The sequence below is a fragment of the Bidens hawaiensis genome, unplaced genomic scaffold (genome assembly GCF_021521415.1).
Source record: "Bidens hawaiensis isolate Kalapana, Puna unplaced genomic scaffold, B.hawaiensis_p1.1 tig00019660_1, whole genome shotgun sequence".
NCBI lineage: Eukaryota > Viridiplantae > Streptophyta > Magnoliopsida > Asterales > Asteraceae > Bidens > Bidens hawaiensis.
In genome coordinates, this window is record NW_027492982.1 from 240,168 (window position 1) to 256,907 (window position 16,740).

The window sequence follows — 16,740 nt, forward strand, 5'->3', positions numbered from 1 at the left end:
TGCTTTTTACTTGTCTTTTGTATCTTTTTATATTATGATTTTTATAGTTTGTAAAGTAAATTCTTGTAAAATTAAAGTTGGTATGTATAATAAATGCTAGATGTATGGTTTGTGGTGTTATTTTATTGTTTGAAAAAGTTGGGTTCAAAAAAGGGTCATGATTAATTGTTTGAGGTGCGTTCCCTCCCATACTTTAGTTGGTAACACGATATTTTACGTGCCGTTTGGGATTCATTCAAATATCGGCTATCATGTACTGTATTTTACTATTTGTTACATATATATTATGTTTCTAAAATTATATAGAAAACAAGATGGGAACGGTGTAAAAAAATCGGTTTGGGAACTGAAACCAGTATTCAAAATGGTTTGTAAAGAATTTGTTAGAAATTGAACCACCAATTTGTAACCGGGTTGGGAAACCCTCCGTTGAGGTAAAAACCGTTGCCTAACCTGTCAAAAATCGTAGCTGGTTTGGAATTGAACCGTTCCTTTTCCACTTGAAAACGTGTTTAAACAAATTTTGGTTTAAGTTTTGTTGACCCGATCCATGCTCACCCTTGCCCCATGACATGACATGACATGACATGATATGCATGAGCCACACTCACCACACCTGAGGGGGTTGGGGCTATGGCACTTGTACAGTATGTGACACCAAATGCCAAAAGGCTCAAAATCATGATCTAAAAATAAACTTATTTCAAAAGATTTTGACAGCCACAACTTCGAGCATATAATGTTAAAACTAGACTGTCTTAACCCATATGGGATGACTTCTTATAAACCCTTCCACTTATGTTATTTTTGTTATTTCTCCACTTATGTTATTTCTCTTTCCTTTTATTTATTGGAAAAAATTCATAAATTCGAACACAAACGCACACTTATTTGCACAGAAAATGCCGCGACATATCAAATGCTAGAATATAATTGTTAGATGAAGTTACAACTATATAAATGAATAGAGTTTTATCATATTGGGATTGTGTGAATAACTTGTGAAGTGTTACTAGGATATGCTAAATGTTTTAAAGCTGGAGAAGCTAAAAACGCATTCAATTAGCGGTATATATAAAAAATGCATTCATGGATTTGGAGTTATAATCCATGATAAAAGGTGCTATGGAAATTGGTTTAGGAAATTACCAAACAAATCTACTTAATATCTTATAGACCTTAATCCATGGATTTTGAGTTATTATTCAAGATAAAAGGTGTCATGGAACTACATTTTTGCGTATAAATATGTTTCAAAGGGTAAAAGTAATGGTTTCAAAACAATGGTGAAAGGGTTGATATTTGACTTGTGTGGAGAAGATGAATGACGAGTTCCTCCAAAATTTGTCATACTTGTATTTTAGCAGCACAACATACTGATACCGTGATACGTTGTCAAACATATTAGTTTGAAAACCGGTACATGTTCATATGGGTGTGACCATATTTCTATGCTGGGTTATGTTTAGGTTAATGGTTTGATGATTTTCATTTCAGAGGATTTTGTTTGTAGCAATTGTCACTATTAGCTTTTTTATGGTTATGTTATTATATGTGATCACGTGGATGTTGTATAATAAAGTATCACATGTGTAGTAGATGTCACAAAATGTGTTATGTGTGTAGTAGATGACACCCAAAATGTTGTAGCCTGTAGGCAACAGTATATAAAAGTGGAATACACTAGCTTCATTCATTAATACTTTGTGAAATGCAAGGTGTTATGAGTTAACACTCTTTTGTGATATTTAATCGAAGATTTTATTTGCAAGGTGTTTATGTATATATTTGATAAAATATGTATTGTTAATGTTATAACCAATTATCCAATTCATTTAAACCCATTTTTTAAAAGTATCTTTTGCACAATCCAAATTATAACCCAATAATCCGGTATTAAAAATTTTATTATTTAAACCTAATAAAAACAATTTTATTTAAGACCCAATTTTTTTCTTGCATTCGGCCCAATTTTTTTTTTACCAATTCACAGTTATAAGAGATTACTCTTCAGGCTTCAATTGTGTTACCATAGCATTTTATGGTTTGTGCCAAGCTAAAAGCTATGTGTTTATTTAATTTTATGCTAACATAATGGGTGATATGTCCTATCACCCATGGTGATGACTTAGTGTAGAATAGTCGGAGATAACGACGGTCGACGGTAGACTAGTCAGGATTAACAAAAACTTTCGGATCACGTGAATGATACATCTCATATTTAGTACACAAAAAAGCCTTTTTGCTAAAATAATCATGAAATTATCATTTCCTAATATCAATCATGATACGCATTCTCATTTTAGTTAAGTTCCAATTCGAGTCATGTTGAATCGGTGACATAAAACTTTATTATTTTCAACTACATTGTTTAATTTATATATATATATATATATATATATATATATATATATATATATATATATATATATATATATATAAAATATCATAAAATTTTCATAAACACCCCATTAGATAGATACATTAATAGCAAAAAATGTTTAAAAACCACTCGTTGAATTTTTTGATACTTCATGATATATTTATAAATACTTTTAATTGTTATGGTATCTATTTATTGTGGAAATTATGCATAATGATGCATATTTAAACGGTGATCCGGAACCTCTATCCGATTCAATCTGAAACGGATAGTGAATCCATTCTCAACCCAATCTGATTCGTTAGTTTGAAATAGGTCAAGACCCGTTAAAACCGAACTGTTTTATACATTATAAACTAGTTTCTAATTCGATCAGGTTTGAACGAATCCAGTTTTGATTTTCTTTTTTTACTTAAATCAATACCCATTTTAAAATCAATCTGATTCTGGTTTGGACTTCGGAGTTTTGTGAACCTCTGAATCTCTGATTAGGTCAGTTGGTGTTGGTCTCATGTAGGGCCGTCCAAATCGTCCGTCGCTCGAACTCGCTCGGAATATGCTTGCTCGTTTTTTCGCTCGGTTGAAAACGAGCCGCTCTGCTCGGTTCGATTTTTAAACGAGCCAATCAACGAGCAAAGGTCTGCTCGGATCGGTTCGGATCGAATATTTTTAATTTATTTTATATATAATTGTATATGAAAAAATATATAAATATATAGACAAAACACATAAACTATAAGCTTACAATTATTTTTACCTATTTAAAATTTTCATATTCCATCAACTTTATTGTTTATTTGTTCGATTCAAGTTTTTAAAATACTAAAAGTTTGTTTACATTATCACTATACCTTACTTCAAACTTATTTTTAATAAAGATGTACAATATATTACACGTTTGTCTAAAAACTACTAACTTATTTATAAAATATATTATTTACAATATTCAAATTTGTTTATTATTGAAAATAGTAAAGTGAAAAAGAAATAAATAATGCTCGAAATCGCTTGATGTTCGATCGAAAAATGCTCGATTCGATTTTGGCTCGTTTCGGTTTTCGCTCGGTTCGGTTCGGTTGGAAACAAGCCAAGCAACAAGCAAACCTTCGGTCAGTTCGGCTCAGCTCGCCTCAGCTGATGAACAGGTCTCATGGAAAGATTTGGGCCTTTATTGGGATACAACAATTAAAGACTTGAAACCGAAGGAAAAGTCCATTATCTTTTCATTTTTTAAGCAGAAAATATTAAACTATGAATTATTAAGGGCCTACAAGTACAAGGTATGCATGAAGCAGACAACCACTAGTGTTTTTTCAAACGGTCAATAATTAGAGATTGCTAGATATTTTTTACGGGATGATTCAAGGCAAAAGGCCACTGTCAGTTGGCTCAACCCAGTCGTATGGAGGAGCTCGCCTCCAAGTTATTTTTAGTTAAGGGAAAAACTCACCCAATCCAAAGACCCACAGGTAATAAAACCCGGACGTCTTCTTCGGTTTTCTTAGTTAAAAGTTAAAACTCTCTTTTTTTTCAATTCTCATTTTTTAAACGAGTTTATAAATTTATAAAATACTAGTTGTTTAATGGATCATATGGCTATAACTTCCTAAGCAAAATTAGGCTAGGCTGCAAGGATAAGTTGAATTCGTTCTATTACATATGGAAGACAAACGACGCCACTATCTCTTTTTTGGATTGTAAAATCAAGTCTTTTATAAATTACATTGATAAATTTTTAAGTCATAACATTACTACGCATAACCTGTTGGACCTGGTTAAGTAGCTCCGCGCGCAAAGAAACCAAAAGTATCAAATACAAAATGTATAAATACATGTTGATTGTCAACACACATCTTATAATTAGCCACATTGCATGAAACAACCTTTAAAGTAGGTTGAACGGCCGTAAAACCTGTACTTTCTAATCTTACATGAAGGGAAACCCCTAGTAAATATATTTTGGAAATAATAATAAGTAAACAATTTGGTTGAAGAGGGGCTTACCATGCATGTGGAAAACTACAAAACTACAAAAGCAACAGATGATGTTTTTCTTATGGTAGCAACACAAACACCTAGTCATGGATGTGAAAAAGTACACTCTCCAGTCGCCTGAAACTCGCCGGAGAATAATATTATTTGCGCTACCTTTCCAAGGCCACATCAATCCCATGTTTCAGCTTGCAAACATACTTCACACCCAAGGCTTTAATATAACCATCATACACACCCAATTCAACTCTCCAGATCATACAAGCTATCCTCACTTCCGTTTCCGGTCCAACAACGACCGGTTTTCCGAGGTTGACCACCTGCGGTCGACCAATCGAGATCCTAGCTTTTACGTTAAGTACCTCAATAGAAGCTGTGAAGATCCGTTTAGGGAGTGTCTGGTTCAATTATTGGATGAGGAACCCGTTGCTTGTTTAATCTCGGATGCCATGTTTTACTTCACGCAAGGCGTTGCGGATGAGTTGAAGCTGATCCGGATGGTGCTCCGGACCAGCAGTCTTGGGTGCGCCATTGGTTATGGCGCTGTACCCTTTTCCAAGGAGGGCCGATTCAACCTTACCAAGCAAGGTCCGTTTCATATTGTTATACGGGTTAAACAGGTTAACCTTGTTCGTTTAGACATATTTTTACTCGTGTTATTGGGTTTGAATCAAATACAAATGAAATTAACATGATAATTATGAGAATCAAGTGGAGTAATTATGTAATTACATCATTAATGTAATTATATAATTAACCTACTTGTATATATGATTACTTTATAAATTTCTCACAAATTATACGTTAATTTCATTTGTATATTAATTTTCCCAGTATTATTAACGTGCTTATTTTATATTAATGGATCCCGAGATAAATTGTTAGCTCTATGTCCGTGACGTGGAATGTGGATGCGTGAACAATATTTGATTAATTATTTTTTTGGAACCATTAACAACAATAATTGAATTTTAAAATAACTCAATGGTGGAGAATCATATTGTATTTCCTTTAAAATATATGCTAAAGCATGAAATAGTGTTCGTGATATTTTTTATAGGCCACTATGCTTTGATGCATACTAATTAAATTATTAAATTATGTTCATATTTATTATGTTAACAAAAGATAACGTACTTATACACACCTAATTTTTCATTTGCAGATCCTAGTTACGAAGCATTGGTGCCTGAGTATCCATTATTAAAAGGCAAAGATATGTTAAAGATAGCGATTAACCCTGAAGGTTACGGGGAACTTGTGTCCAACGTGCTTAAACAGATGAAGGCGTCATCCGGGCTTATATGGAACACTATTAAAGAACTCGAAGAACCTGAACCAAGATTTTCAAGTTCCCAGCTTCATTTTAGGTCCGTTTCACAAGTATTTCCCGGCATCTTTAAGTAATTTGATTAAACAAGACTGGGACATTCTATCATGGCTAGACACACAACCTCCCAAGTCTGTTATATACACAAGTTTGGGAGTGTTGCACGTATTACGGATCTAGAGTTTCAAGAAGTGGCCTATGGGTTGGCAAATACGAGTTCACCATTCTTGTGGGTGGTTCGACCAGGGATTGTACTTGGTTCAGAATGGATAGAGTCATTGTCTGGAAAGTTCATAGAAAGTGTGGGTGATAGGGGACGTATAGTGAAATGGCGTCCTCAACAAGAAGTACTAGCTCATCCAGCTAGGGATGGCAGTTAAACCCTGACCCGATTGGAATACCCGAAACCCGACATAATTGGGACGGGTATTACCCGTCCTATTAGGGTTTGGGACGGGTTTGGGATTAGTTTCGAAATTTTTCGCAGGTCTGGGACGGGTTTGGGATTTATAAAATACCCGGTTACCCGATAACATTGACCCATTTACCCGATTATATACCCAATATACCCGGCATAATTTTTTTTATATATTTGTTATATATATGTTTAGTATATAATAATATTAAAAATTTATATATATATATATATATATGTTTGCTTTTGTTAGTTCTGATAACCGGTCATCGTAACATTTGAAAAGTTTAATATTATTCTGTTATATATATATATATATATATATATATATATATATATATATTTGTATTGTCAAACCCGATAGAAACCCGATGGGTTTAATTTGGGTGTTCCCGACGGGTATGCCCGAAACCCGCGGGTTACCCGATACCCGATGGGTAATTACCCGATAAGAACCCGACGGGTCTGGGACGGGTTTTTATAATCGGGTTCGGGTCTGGGAATACCTAGACCCGTCCCAGACCCGACCCATTTGCCATCCCTACATTCAGCAACATCGTGTTTTTGGACTCATAACGGATGGAATTCAACATTGGAAAGTATATGTGAAGGAGTTCCCATGATTTGTTCGCCTTGTTACGTTGACCAACCAATAATTGCAAGATACGTGAGTGATGTTTGGAAAATAGGTATTTTGTTGGAGGATGGGTTTGAGAGGGTGGGAATTGCGAAGGCAATCGAAAGAATAATGATGGACAAAGAAGGAGAAGAAATGCGTAAAAGATTAATCCGTCTTAAGGAGAAGGTAAACCTTTCGCTAGATGAAGGCGGCTCTTCTAATGAATCATTAAAGAGCTTAGTTGCTTATATATCATCACTGTAATATAAAAAAATATTTTTGCAAAAGAATATAAAATGTCAAAGTATGCCTATTTGGAACTGAAGTTGTTCGAATGGAATAATTAAGAACAATGAATAAGTTGGTTGGAGTTAGGGGTCTTCTTCGGGTTTCGGGTTTTTCGGGTTTCAAAGTTTTAAATCTTGACCCGAAATCCAATCCGAATCTCTCACGGGTTTTCCGGGTTCGGGTTTTTTCGGGTTGGGTTGATCGGGTTTTGAGTATCCTAGAAAACAAACCAAAAAACAAAAACAAAAAAAATGCTAAAATTAAAACAACATATTATTCTTTGCTCGTAAGCAAATAATCTACCTATACTAATAAACAAAAATAATAATGATAATGTGTCTTAACCACATTCAATCTTTTCTAATCTTTATTCTCTTTAAACCAAGCTATCCATAGGTCATGTGTTTAATTGGTATGACTCATTAGTTGTAACTATATGAAAAGGTATTTAATGTAATTTAAATCATATTAACTTTTACTAACCCATTAAATCTAATTTCACTACTAGATATATAAAGTTTTACCATAATTTTTAAAAAAACATATAAACCATAAACCATTAAATATATATAATAAGTTTAAAATCAAACAGTGAATTATTAAATAAGTTAAATAATGATTTACGAACCATTATCGTATAATAGATATTTAGTTACGTGTGTACATCAAATTTCGTTGAATAAATACAATATTTATAATCTTACAATTTGTAAAACATTATTTAACTTACATTCGTATTGATCATATAAAACATTTTTAATATATTTAGGTACCAATACATGATTTTATGTTATACTGAAACATTACTTTAATATTAAGAAAATCTATAATTTAAATATGTAACATTTAAAGTGTGTGATAATATTAAAAGTAATCTCTAAATTCAAAAGAAAACCCCTAAATTACATATGATTAAATACCTAAATTTCGGTCATTTGACAAATCCCGTGTAATCACGGGTTCAAAAGCTAATCAAATAATAAATCAGCATAACTTGATAAAGCAATTCAAAAGAAGAGTAAAACTAACTCGAACCATAATTGTCTTCTATCGGGCGTGATTTGGTTGTTCGATAACAGTTGCTATTAGTAATAAACTAAAAAACATAAATTAGCAATAAACAATGGATCTATAATAGTTGTAATGACAACAATCGATTATGACCAAATTCTGATAACTTTAATGGCTAAGACTAAGCCTGTTATACCTAAAAATATATTTAATTTCAAAACTAAAAGTTTATTCGGGTTATTCGGGTTGACCCGAAACTTATAAATCAAACCCGAGAACCAACCAGAATTACTTCGGTTCGGGTTCGGGTTAGTCTTTTCTCGAGTTCAAGTTTTTCGGGTCGGGTTAGTTCGGGTTCGGGTACGTGTTTTCTCGGATTGGGTTTCGGGTAAAAGTGACAGCCCTAGTTGAAGTTTTATCTTTGAGAATCAGCAGATCGATCTTAACTTTAACTTTACGGAACATTGGTTTGAACTTCTTGACCTTTAACCATATGTGAGGCAGTAGAGCGTGACTTCTTTCTTAAAGGGAGGTTAATTTCTTAAATGAAAAAAAAGAATAGTAGATGATTATACTTAACATAGTACGTGGTTGATGTATAACATGTGATTGATAGTCGTTTAATGTTTTAAATATACTTTTATACGCTATTAAACACGTACGGTTAATAATATATTATTTTTTTCAACAACCAACAAAATTTCATAATATAATACCAACCACATCACAACTATAAGCACTTGCCAAAAAGTAGGTTAAGGATTCATTCACTCCTCATTTTCATACTTTCAACGCACACGTTACTTATTTTCACATTGGTGGTCTTTATCTTGTGTTAAAACTAACGGTGTTCTTCATCTTAGCAGGTTTAAGTCCGGTAGCTTACCCATCGTCCGACGCGAAACCTTGCTAATCTAGTAGTCCTTGGGCCTCCGTTTCAACAATTATAAAATATAAAATAGAGAACTGCGATTTTCGTCCTTGTTGTTTGTTTAAATTTGTTATTTCAATATAAAAGTTTAAAATTTTCTATTTTTGTCCCTAAAGTTTCATTTATGTTGCAATTTTTGTCCATAAGGTTTCGTTTTCACTGTGTCTTTTGTCCATGTGCTTTGTTAAAATTTGCCATTTCAACCGGAAACATGTTAACGAATAGGACAAAAATTGCAATGAAATTGAAATCTTATGAACGGAAATAACAAGTTTTAAACTTTTGGACTAAATAATAAATTTAAACAAACCAAATAGATGAAAATCATAGTTACTCTTTAATAAAATATTTAATGTTTTATCACTAAACGCACACACCATGCACACTAATGTATTTTCTATTGTTGTTTGCAATGTTTATAACAATAATAATGATGATTATAAACTAATATAATTAAAAAAAACTTTAATTTGTATTTCTCATATTTGTTGGTTTCTTTTAAGATACCAAAAGATAACTTTTGTAGATACACAACCAATATATAATTTTCACTTTTTTATCTTGCCTCTTACTCTTCAATTCCTTTTTTCCTTTATCCCCTTTTCTTGTTCATCTATTTTATTTAGTCAATAATGGTTGAATAGAGATTACAAATGACCGAAAATCAGTACTAAATCATTTTGTATATAAAAGATGTTCGAGGCTATCATTTTTCAATATGTTCTAGTGCATGAAATGTTAGGACTGATTTTCAAACTTTATATATTTTCTCAAACAGTAGAATATCCGTCGATTATTAGAGACCGAATATCAATTTCTATTTGTTTTAACAACACTCTTTGTAGATTGAATATCATATCCAAAAAAGACCACTTATAAAGTTTTTTAGACCGATTTTTATCCCTAGAGACTTGTCAAACCGAGAAAAATTGGGTTTTTCTCCCTTAAAAAGAACGGCCTCATCTTTGTTGTATATGAAGTATATACCCGTATGGTATCCCTAAACATATGGCATTTTCAAGGATATGTTATATGGCTTATACAATCATATGAAAGTCATATGGCCCGTATGTGGCTCTTACGATCTTATAAGAGACAACTTCTTCTTGTTGATGTTTTAGTTGTAAATGTTAATACGAATTTTAGAAAGGATAGTTTATAGAAGTACTTTGTTGATAAAAATTAATGTGAAGAGTAGTTAATAATATAGAAATTAAATTAAGCTTGAAGAAATAACATGGTATTGAAAAGAAAGTAAGTGTTTTCAAGTTTAAAATGATTAATTAAAATCCAATATAGAAGCTGATGTGGCACGTCTATGAATGTCTCAGTTTTAGCATGAGAGTTGCTCTTATAGATTAGCGAGATTTAGGATTCTTATATAAAAATATATTAGTCGACAAACACAATAAGATCGAGGAGTGAAAGCAGGAAGAGAAGCGACATGGTTAAGGCGACGATGAATGACAAAACAATGCCGCACAAGAACACCGCCCCATCTTTAGGTACGTGAGATCACTATCATGTGACATCTTCTTGGAGTTGCCATGACTTTCCCGCCCTTGTAGTGTCGTAAAACTTGTCTAATTTAATCCTACAAATTTTCTAATTATAAAAATGTGGTCTAAGTTGGTGTGCTTATAATCTGGTCGTTTTAAATATAGTCGTTGAGATCGTTAGCTTTCAAGAAATAATAGATGTGATCGTTTCGTTTGACAAAAATTTTCCTCTCTAAATATCTCAATAATTTAAACTTTTGTATACTGTCAATTGGCATCATATCATTTAACAATCACTGCCCTCTATATTTTGTTACAAGACTACAACCAGATCTGCCAAAAACATTTGTCCATCACCATGGAGAACCAACCGGAACCCGCCGTTCGCCGGCACAGGAGAATAATAATATTTCCGTTACCACTTCAAGGTCACATAAACCCGATGCTTCAGCTTGCAAATCTACTTTACTCAAAAGGCTTCAGTATCACTATCCTTCACACTAACTTTAACACCCCAAGAATCTCTTAACTATCCTCACTTCACTTTCGTATCCGTCCTCGACAACTGTCCTGAAAATGAACATTTTTCCAAATTATCATTGGTTGAATTTGCTCATAAGTTCATCTTCAAACAAGAGGGTGCAGATGAACTACGTGTTGAGCTTGAACGGTTGTTAGCTTTGAGGAAAGATGAACCGGTGTCGTGTTTGATCACTGATGCGCTTTGGCACTTCACGCAATCGGTAGCCGATAGCCTTAACCTCCCAAGGCTTGTTTTGAGGACGACTAGCGTGTATAGTACTATTGTTTATTCTTCAATACCCCTTCTTGATGATCGTGGTTACTTCGCACTTGACCATACCCGTAAGTTCGCTCATAACTAATCTCTATTTCGTTTTTTTATTTTTTGTTACTAGAATGCTTATAATTAATGATCGGATAAGTTAACATATAGGACTGATTTTAAAGATGAAAACTTCACCCAAGAGTAGGGTTGGCAATAAGTCGGGTTTAGGACAGGTTTAGGTATTACCAAACCCATAACCAATTATCAAAGCCCGTCTTAAATCCGTCAGATTTCGGGTTTTTTAGTTTCGGGTTTTGACAAAATACTTGTCGGTGTCCTGCCCAAAAAGGTCACTATGTATGCTTACACAAACAATTTAGAATAGTTTTGATCTTTGAATTGGTCAAAAAAAAAATATATTCCTAATATATATTTTAATTAATCCAGTTTGTTTGTAAAATTAATTAATAAATAGCACACTAGTTCACTTAGTCATCTGGTTCAACAGTTTCAATTGTTTAATTATCATCGATCAAGATGAGTTAACATGAACATTAATTATGTAATTGGAATCGTGGAAAAATTGAGACGTGAGCGTGAGAAATATACAGAAAGGCCAATATGCCATTAGATCAGAGACTAGATACATATATATTTAAAAAATATATATAAAAGAAAGTTATGACGGGTACATCAGGTATATAATCAGGTAAATGGGTCAATGTTATCGGGTAATCAGGTTAGTTAATCGGGCATATTACAAGTCAAACCAGTCAAAAAATTCAAAACTAATTTCAAACCCGTCCCAAACACACGAAAAAAAAATTAAAATTAATCCCAGACTCATCTCAAACCCAAATAGATTGGGTATTACCCGTCTCATTTATGTCAGTTTTAAAAATTTCCAATCAGGTTCGGGTTTCACCCTATCTAGTATTAACCAAGTTTTCTATGAATTCCACTAAAGTTATTTAAAAGTAATAATAATGATGATTTCTTTAAGTTCCTCAAATTTTATTAAATAATCCAATAGTCTTTTTATAATTTGAAACGAACTAGAGGTTAACAGTAGGTCTTGAAGGAGTAGATATTCTAATATAGTAATATGAAATGGCATATTTTTGTCTTTTGACTATGATTTCCCCTTTTATTTGGATGGTTTTAAGATTTGGAAGAACAAGTGGAGGAGTTTCCTTTACTAAAAGTGAAAGACATCTTAAAGATCGGTATAAAAAGCAATAAAGATCCATACGCGGAGTTGATAAGTGGCATGGTTAAACAAGCAAAGGCATCATCAGGAATCATTTGGAACTCATTCAAAGAACTTGAAGAAGCCGAGCTCGAAAGGGTTCAACATGTTTTCCCGATACCACGTTTCTTGTTTCCATTCCCCAAGTATTTTGGTGCTTCGTCTAGCAGCTTACTAGAACAAGATCGAACCGTTTTTTCTTGGTTAGACCAGCAACTACCCAAGTCTGTATTGTTTGTTAGTTTTGGTAGCATAAGTCAAGTGAAGGAGGAAGAGTACTTGGAAATAGCTCATGGGTTGGTCAATAGCAAGCAACCTTTTTTATGGGTGGTCCGACCTGGGCTTGTAACCGGTTCAACTTCAACATGGCTTGAGTCATTGCCTGATGGGTTCCCGGGGGAAAAGGGGCCTGTTGTTGAATGGGCTCCTCAACAAGAAGTGCTAGCTCATGAAGCAACAGGTGCGTTTTGGACACATGGTGGATGGAACTCGACGTTGGAGAGTGTTTGCGAAGGCGTTGCTATGATTTGTTCACCTTTTTTGGGTGATCAACCGCTAGATGCAAGATATATTAGTGAAGTTTTAAGGATAGGGGCATATTTAGAGATTTGGTTACAAAGAGAAGAGATTTCAAGTGCCATAAGAAGAGTATTGGTGTATGAAGAAGGGAAAGAGATTAGAGAGAGAGCTAGAGCTTGGAAACAAAAGGTGAATGTTTCTATAATAAAAGGTGGCTCTTCGACTGAATCAATTGAGTCTCTTGTTAATTATATTTCGTCATTCTAAGTTTCTGCGTTAGCTAGCAATTTCATAGTCACGATGTTATACATTTTTATTTCTTTAATGGAATATATAATTAAGAAATGTCATTCAATTCAACGTTTCATGGCGGAAATTCCTCTTAATTATAAAAACTTAGTTTAAAAAATTATTTTTTTTCCTTCCAACATTCTTATATTTTAAAGAATAATAAAAAAAAGTCAGTCACGATATTACGTATATGTATGATGTGCTAAAAACAGTCAATCAAATATCAACTAAATTAAACAAGTAATAAAGAATATACTTAAGACTCGACTAAACAAAACATCGGCAAGTGAACCGATCAATTGTACTAAAGCTAAGTAAGTCCGGAAATCGAACTCACGGAACTCTATAAATTTCGTAAATTAGCTAATTAGACTCGACTTACGACACGACTATTTATTATTAATGTTTTAAGGGGTTTCTAAACTAATATTAAACTAAGGAAGTAAATAAACAAGTAAACGAGAAACAAGCAACCAAACCGGCCATATGGAAGAAATTGTAAATTTGAAAATACTGAACTAAAACCGCAGATTTACAAACCACATGAACAAAAACCGCAGTTTACTGAAATAAGTATTATAATAAATAAAAAGTGAAAATACCCCTGACTTAACGATTAAATATAACGGGGTTAGTGATTTGGATTAACAAGAACTAGGAAATGCGAATGGTACATATAAAAATAAATAAACTTTTTTAGTATAAATTCACATTATTATTTGTCAAATTATAAAGATGAAAATGGCACTCTCAGGGCCGTCTCGTGGGTAAGTTAAATGAGGCGATGACTTTAGGCCTCCAGTTTTATAGGGCCTCAATCTTAAAAAAGAGTTACATATTATGAGATTTTGGAAGTATAGTTATTTTAGAATTAGTAACTCATTAATGGGCCACAAGCTAAGAAGGATTGTTTCATATAAATTATCACTGCATATCATCATTATTTCATAATTCTTGTTTACTTTCTAACGCTATACGCATAAAAAAAGAAAAGAAAAATGTCTCAACATTTTAGTTAGTTTTAGGCATTTGAGGACGTTCAGCCGGCCGAGGGCACTCTACTCAAGTTTATATATAATAATAATATTACATAAAGGTGCTTCACTTCTCTGTCTATCCAGAGAGCTATAGAAGTTTATAGAAATCGCGTTGGCAATTTCCAGTAGCAGCCACCTCATCACTTCTCAGCTATAAATAACACTCGTCCTCTCTATCCTCTCACTCACACGTATTCATTCACAAGCAAAACCAAGTAGTCTTAAATCTTAGATCACATTAATTTTCTAGTACCATGTCTATCATTCCAAGCTTTTTCACCGGCAGCAGAAGCAACATATTCGACCCATTCTCCCTCGACGTCTGGGACCCTTTCCACGGGCTCTCCAGCAGCCTCAGTGAACCCTCACGGGAAACCGCAGCAATCGCGAATGCCCGAATCGACTGGAAAGAGACACCGGAGGCTCACGTGTTCAAGGCGGACTTGCCAGGGCTTAAAAAGGAAGAGGTGAAGGTGGAGGTTGAAGATGGGAGGGTGTTGCAAATAAGTGGAGAGAGGAGTAAGGAGCAAGAGGAGAAGAACGACACGTGGCATAGGGTTGAGAGGAGTAGTGGCAAGTTTTTGAGGCGGTTTAGGTTGCCTGAGAATGCGAAGATGGAGGACGTTAAGGCGACGATGGAGAACGGTGTGTTGACGGTGACTGTGCCCAAGGTGGAGGAGAAGAAGCCTGAGGTGAAGGCTATTGATATCTCCGGCTAGGGGTTTGTGGTGGTTTTGTATGATGGTGGTTTGAAATAATGTGGTGTTTTTGAGGTGTGGTTTGTTTGTTTATGCTTATGTTTATGTTTATTTGCATGTTTGCTTGAATAAAAGGTTGTGGTGTTATTATTATGTAAAGATGTGGATTATATTGTACCAAAATGAATGAAGAAGAATTATATTAAAAGCTGCTCAATTAATAAATTATAAGATGCAAGAAAATAATTGTTTTAATAAATGTTATGTTATAAATCTAACTAAACATATATAATACAGTGTAATAATAGATATAGTTAAGTTTTTATAAGTTTTATAAAAAAATATATAGAATTGAATAAAGAAGTTACTACATAGGAATCTTAAAACTTGTAATTAAAATATCAAATAAGTACTAGGAACGAGGAATAACATACGATGAATCCGAATGGAATGATTTTCGAACATTCTTTATAATTCGAATAATAATATTTATAGGTGGTTAGTGGTTACACACTTATTTAGCAAGGCGTGTGAATTAGAAATTCTCTATTGCTCTGTTGGGCCTATATAACAAACAAGATGAAAATAAATAATTTGAAAGTCCAACTCACTCTTCCCTACTCTCTAGTTCTCACTCCTCAGTATGGCTACGATAAATATCTATTTCTTCAAGCTTCGAGATAGATGTAGAAGGATTAAGTTATTTTATAAAATAGACAAAACCAAGAATTATACGATTTGTAGTAAAAGTACTTTAAAAAATTAATAAAGAAATCATAACTCAAAATTTAATACAAAATAAAAAAAATTAAAAAAAGACAAAAATGTTCTCACCGTCTTCCTTGTTTAAAAAAAACACAACGTTGAGGAAAAAAGATCATTGTCTCTTTTTATCATCATTGTATTTTGTATTATCGTCGTTGGTTGTGTATTTTTTCTATAAGTTGATATCGTGCCTTTTTCTTTCTCTATATTGTGTTATATTTTGTTCGGTATTGTGTTATATTTATGATCTGTCGTGGCTTTTTTTATTTATCATTGTGTTTGTTGTTTATTTTCGTCATTATGTCTTTCTTGTCGGCATTGTGTCTTTTCGTCATTCTTTTTTTTTTATCTTTTTTTTTTCTTTTTGGAATGAGAATGACGGGGAAAACATTTTAGTTTTTAAAATTTTTCATTTTTTATTTATATTTTGAGTTATGTTTTTCAAGAGGGTTTTTTTTTGCTATAAATTCTTTTTACAGTTCTTATTTTTGTCTTTTTTTGTATTTTAACTTTTCTCAAGTGTAGAGTTACGATCTCCCCGCTACTTTAATAAAACTATTGGGTATGAACAAGTTTCAAAATTTAAGAAGTTTGTTTTACGAAACCTTTTTTTTTCTTCTTTTTTCGTAAGGAATTGTATGAACGCTTTAAGGAATTCGAATATAAAATAATAAAGATACGAAATTTTAAAAGTAGTAAGCTTATCATAAAATTTAGTTTGTAATGCATTTGATTGATAACAGTCAAAGTGGAATCTATCACAAAAGGATATGAAGTTAAAATTCAATTTGTAATGTATTTGACTGTAAACAATTAGTGTTGGCTACTTGATGGTGGCGACTATGGGATTGTGGCGGCGATGATAGTCTGAGTATGTGATTCGGCCAATCCCAGCAGGACATGTGTCCACACACTACGTCGAGGTG

The 16,740-nt window shown here is 33.2% G+C and overlaps 1 protein-coding gene and 2 pseudogenes across 3 annotated transcripts; all 3 read left to right on the forward strand.

Moving 5' to 3' along the window:
- Positions 1-4,250: 4,250 nt before the first annotated feature.
- LOC143558822 (UDP-glycosyltransferase 76B1-like) lies at positions 4,251-7,019 on the forward strand (annotated as a pseudogene). Its single transcript, XR_013139816.1, has 3 exons — positions 4,251-4,963; positions 5,541-6,080; positions 6,672-7,019. The product of XR_013139816.1 is annotated as a UDP-glycosyltransferase 76B1-like (transcript).
- Positions 7,020-10,720: 3,701 nt separating this feature from the next.
- On the forward strand, positions 10,721-13,373 carry LOC143558820 (UDP-glycosyltransferase 76G1-like; annotated as a pseudogene). The gene is made up of 2 exons (XR_013139815.1): positions 10,721-11,332; positions 12,422-13,373. The product of XR_013139815.1 is annotated as a UDP-glycosyltransferase 76G1-like (transcript).
- Positions 13,374-14,576: 1,203 nt separating this feature from the next.
- Positions 14,577-15,207, forward strand: LOC143558821 (17.6 kDa class I heat shock protein-like). The gene has a single exon (XM_077047579.1). The coding sequence runs from the start codon at positions 14,606-14,608 to the stop codon at positions 15,068-15,070; it is 465 nt and encodes a 154-aa protein (XP_076903694.1). The 5' UTR covers positions 14,577-14,605; the 3' UTR covers positions 15,071-15,207.
- Positions 15,208-16,740: the final 1,533 nt, after the last annotated feature.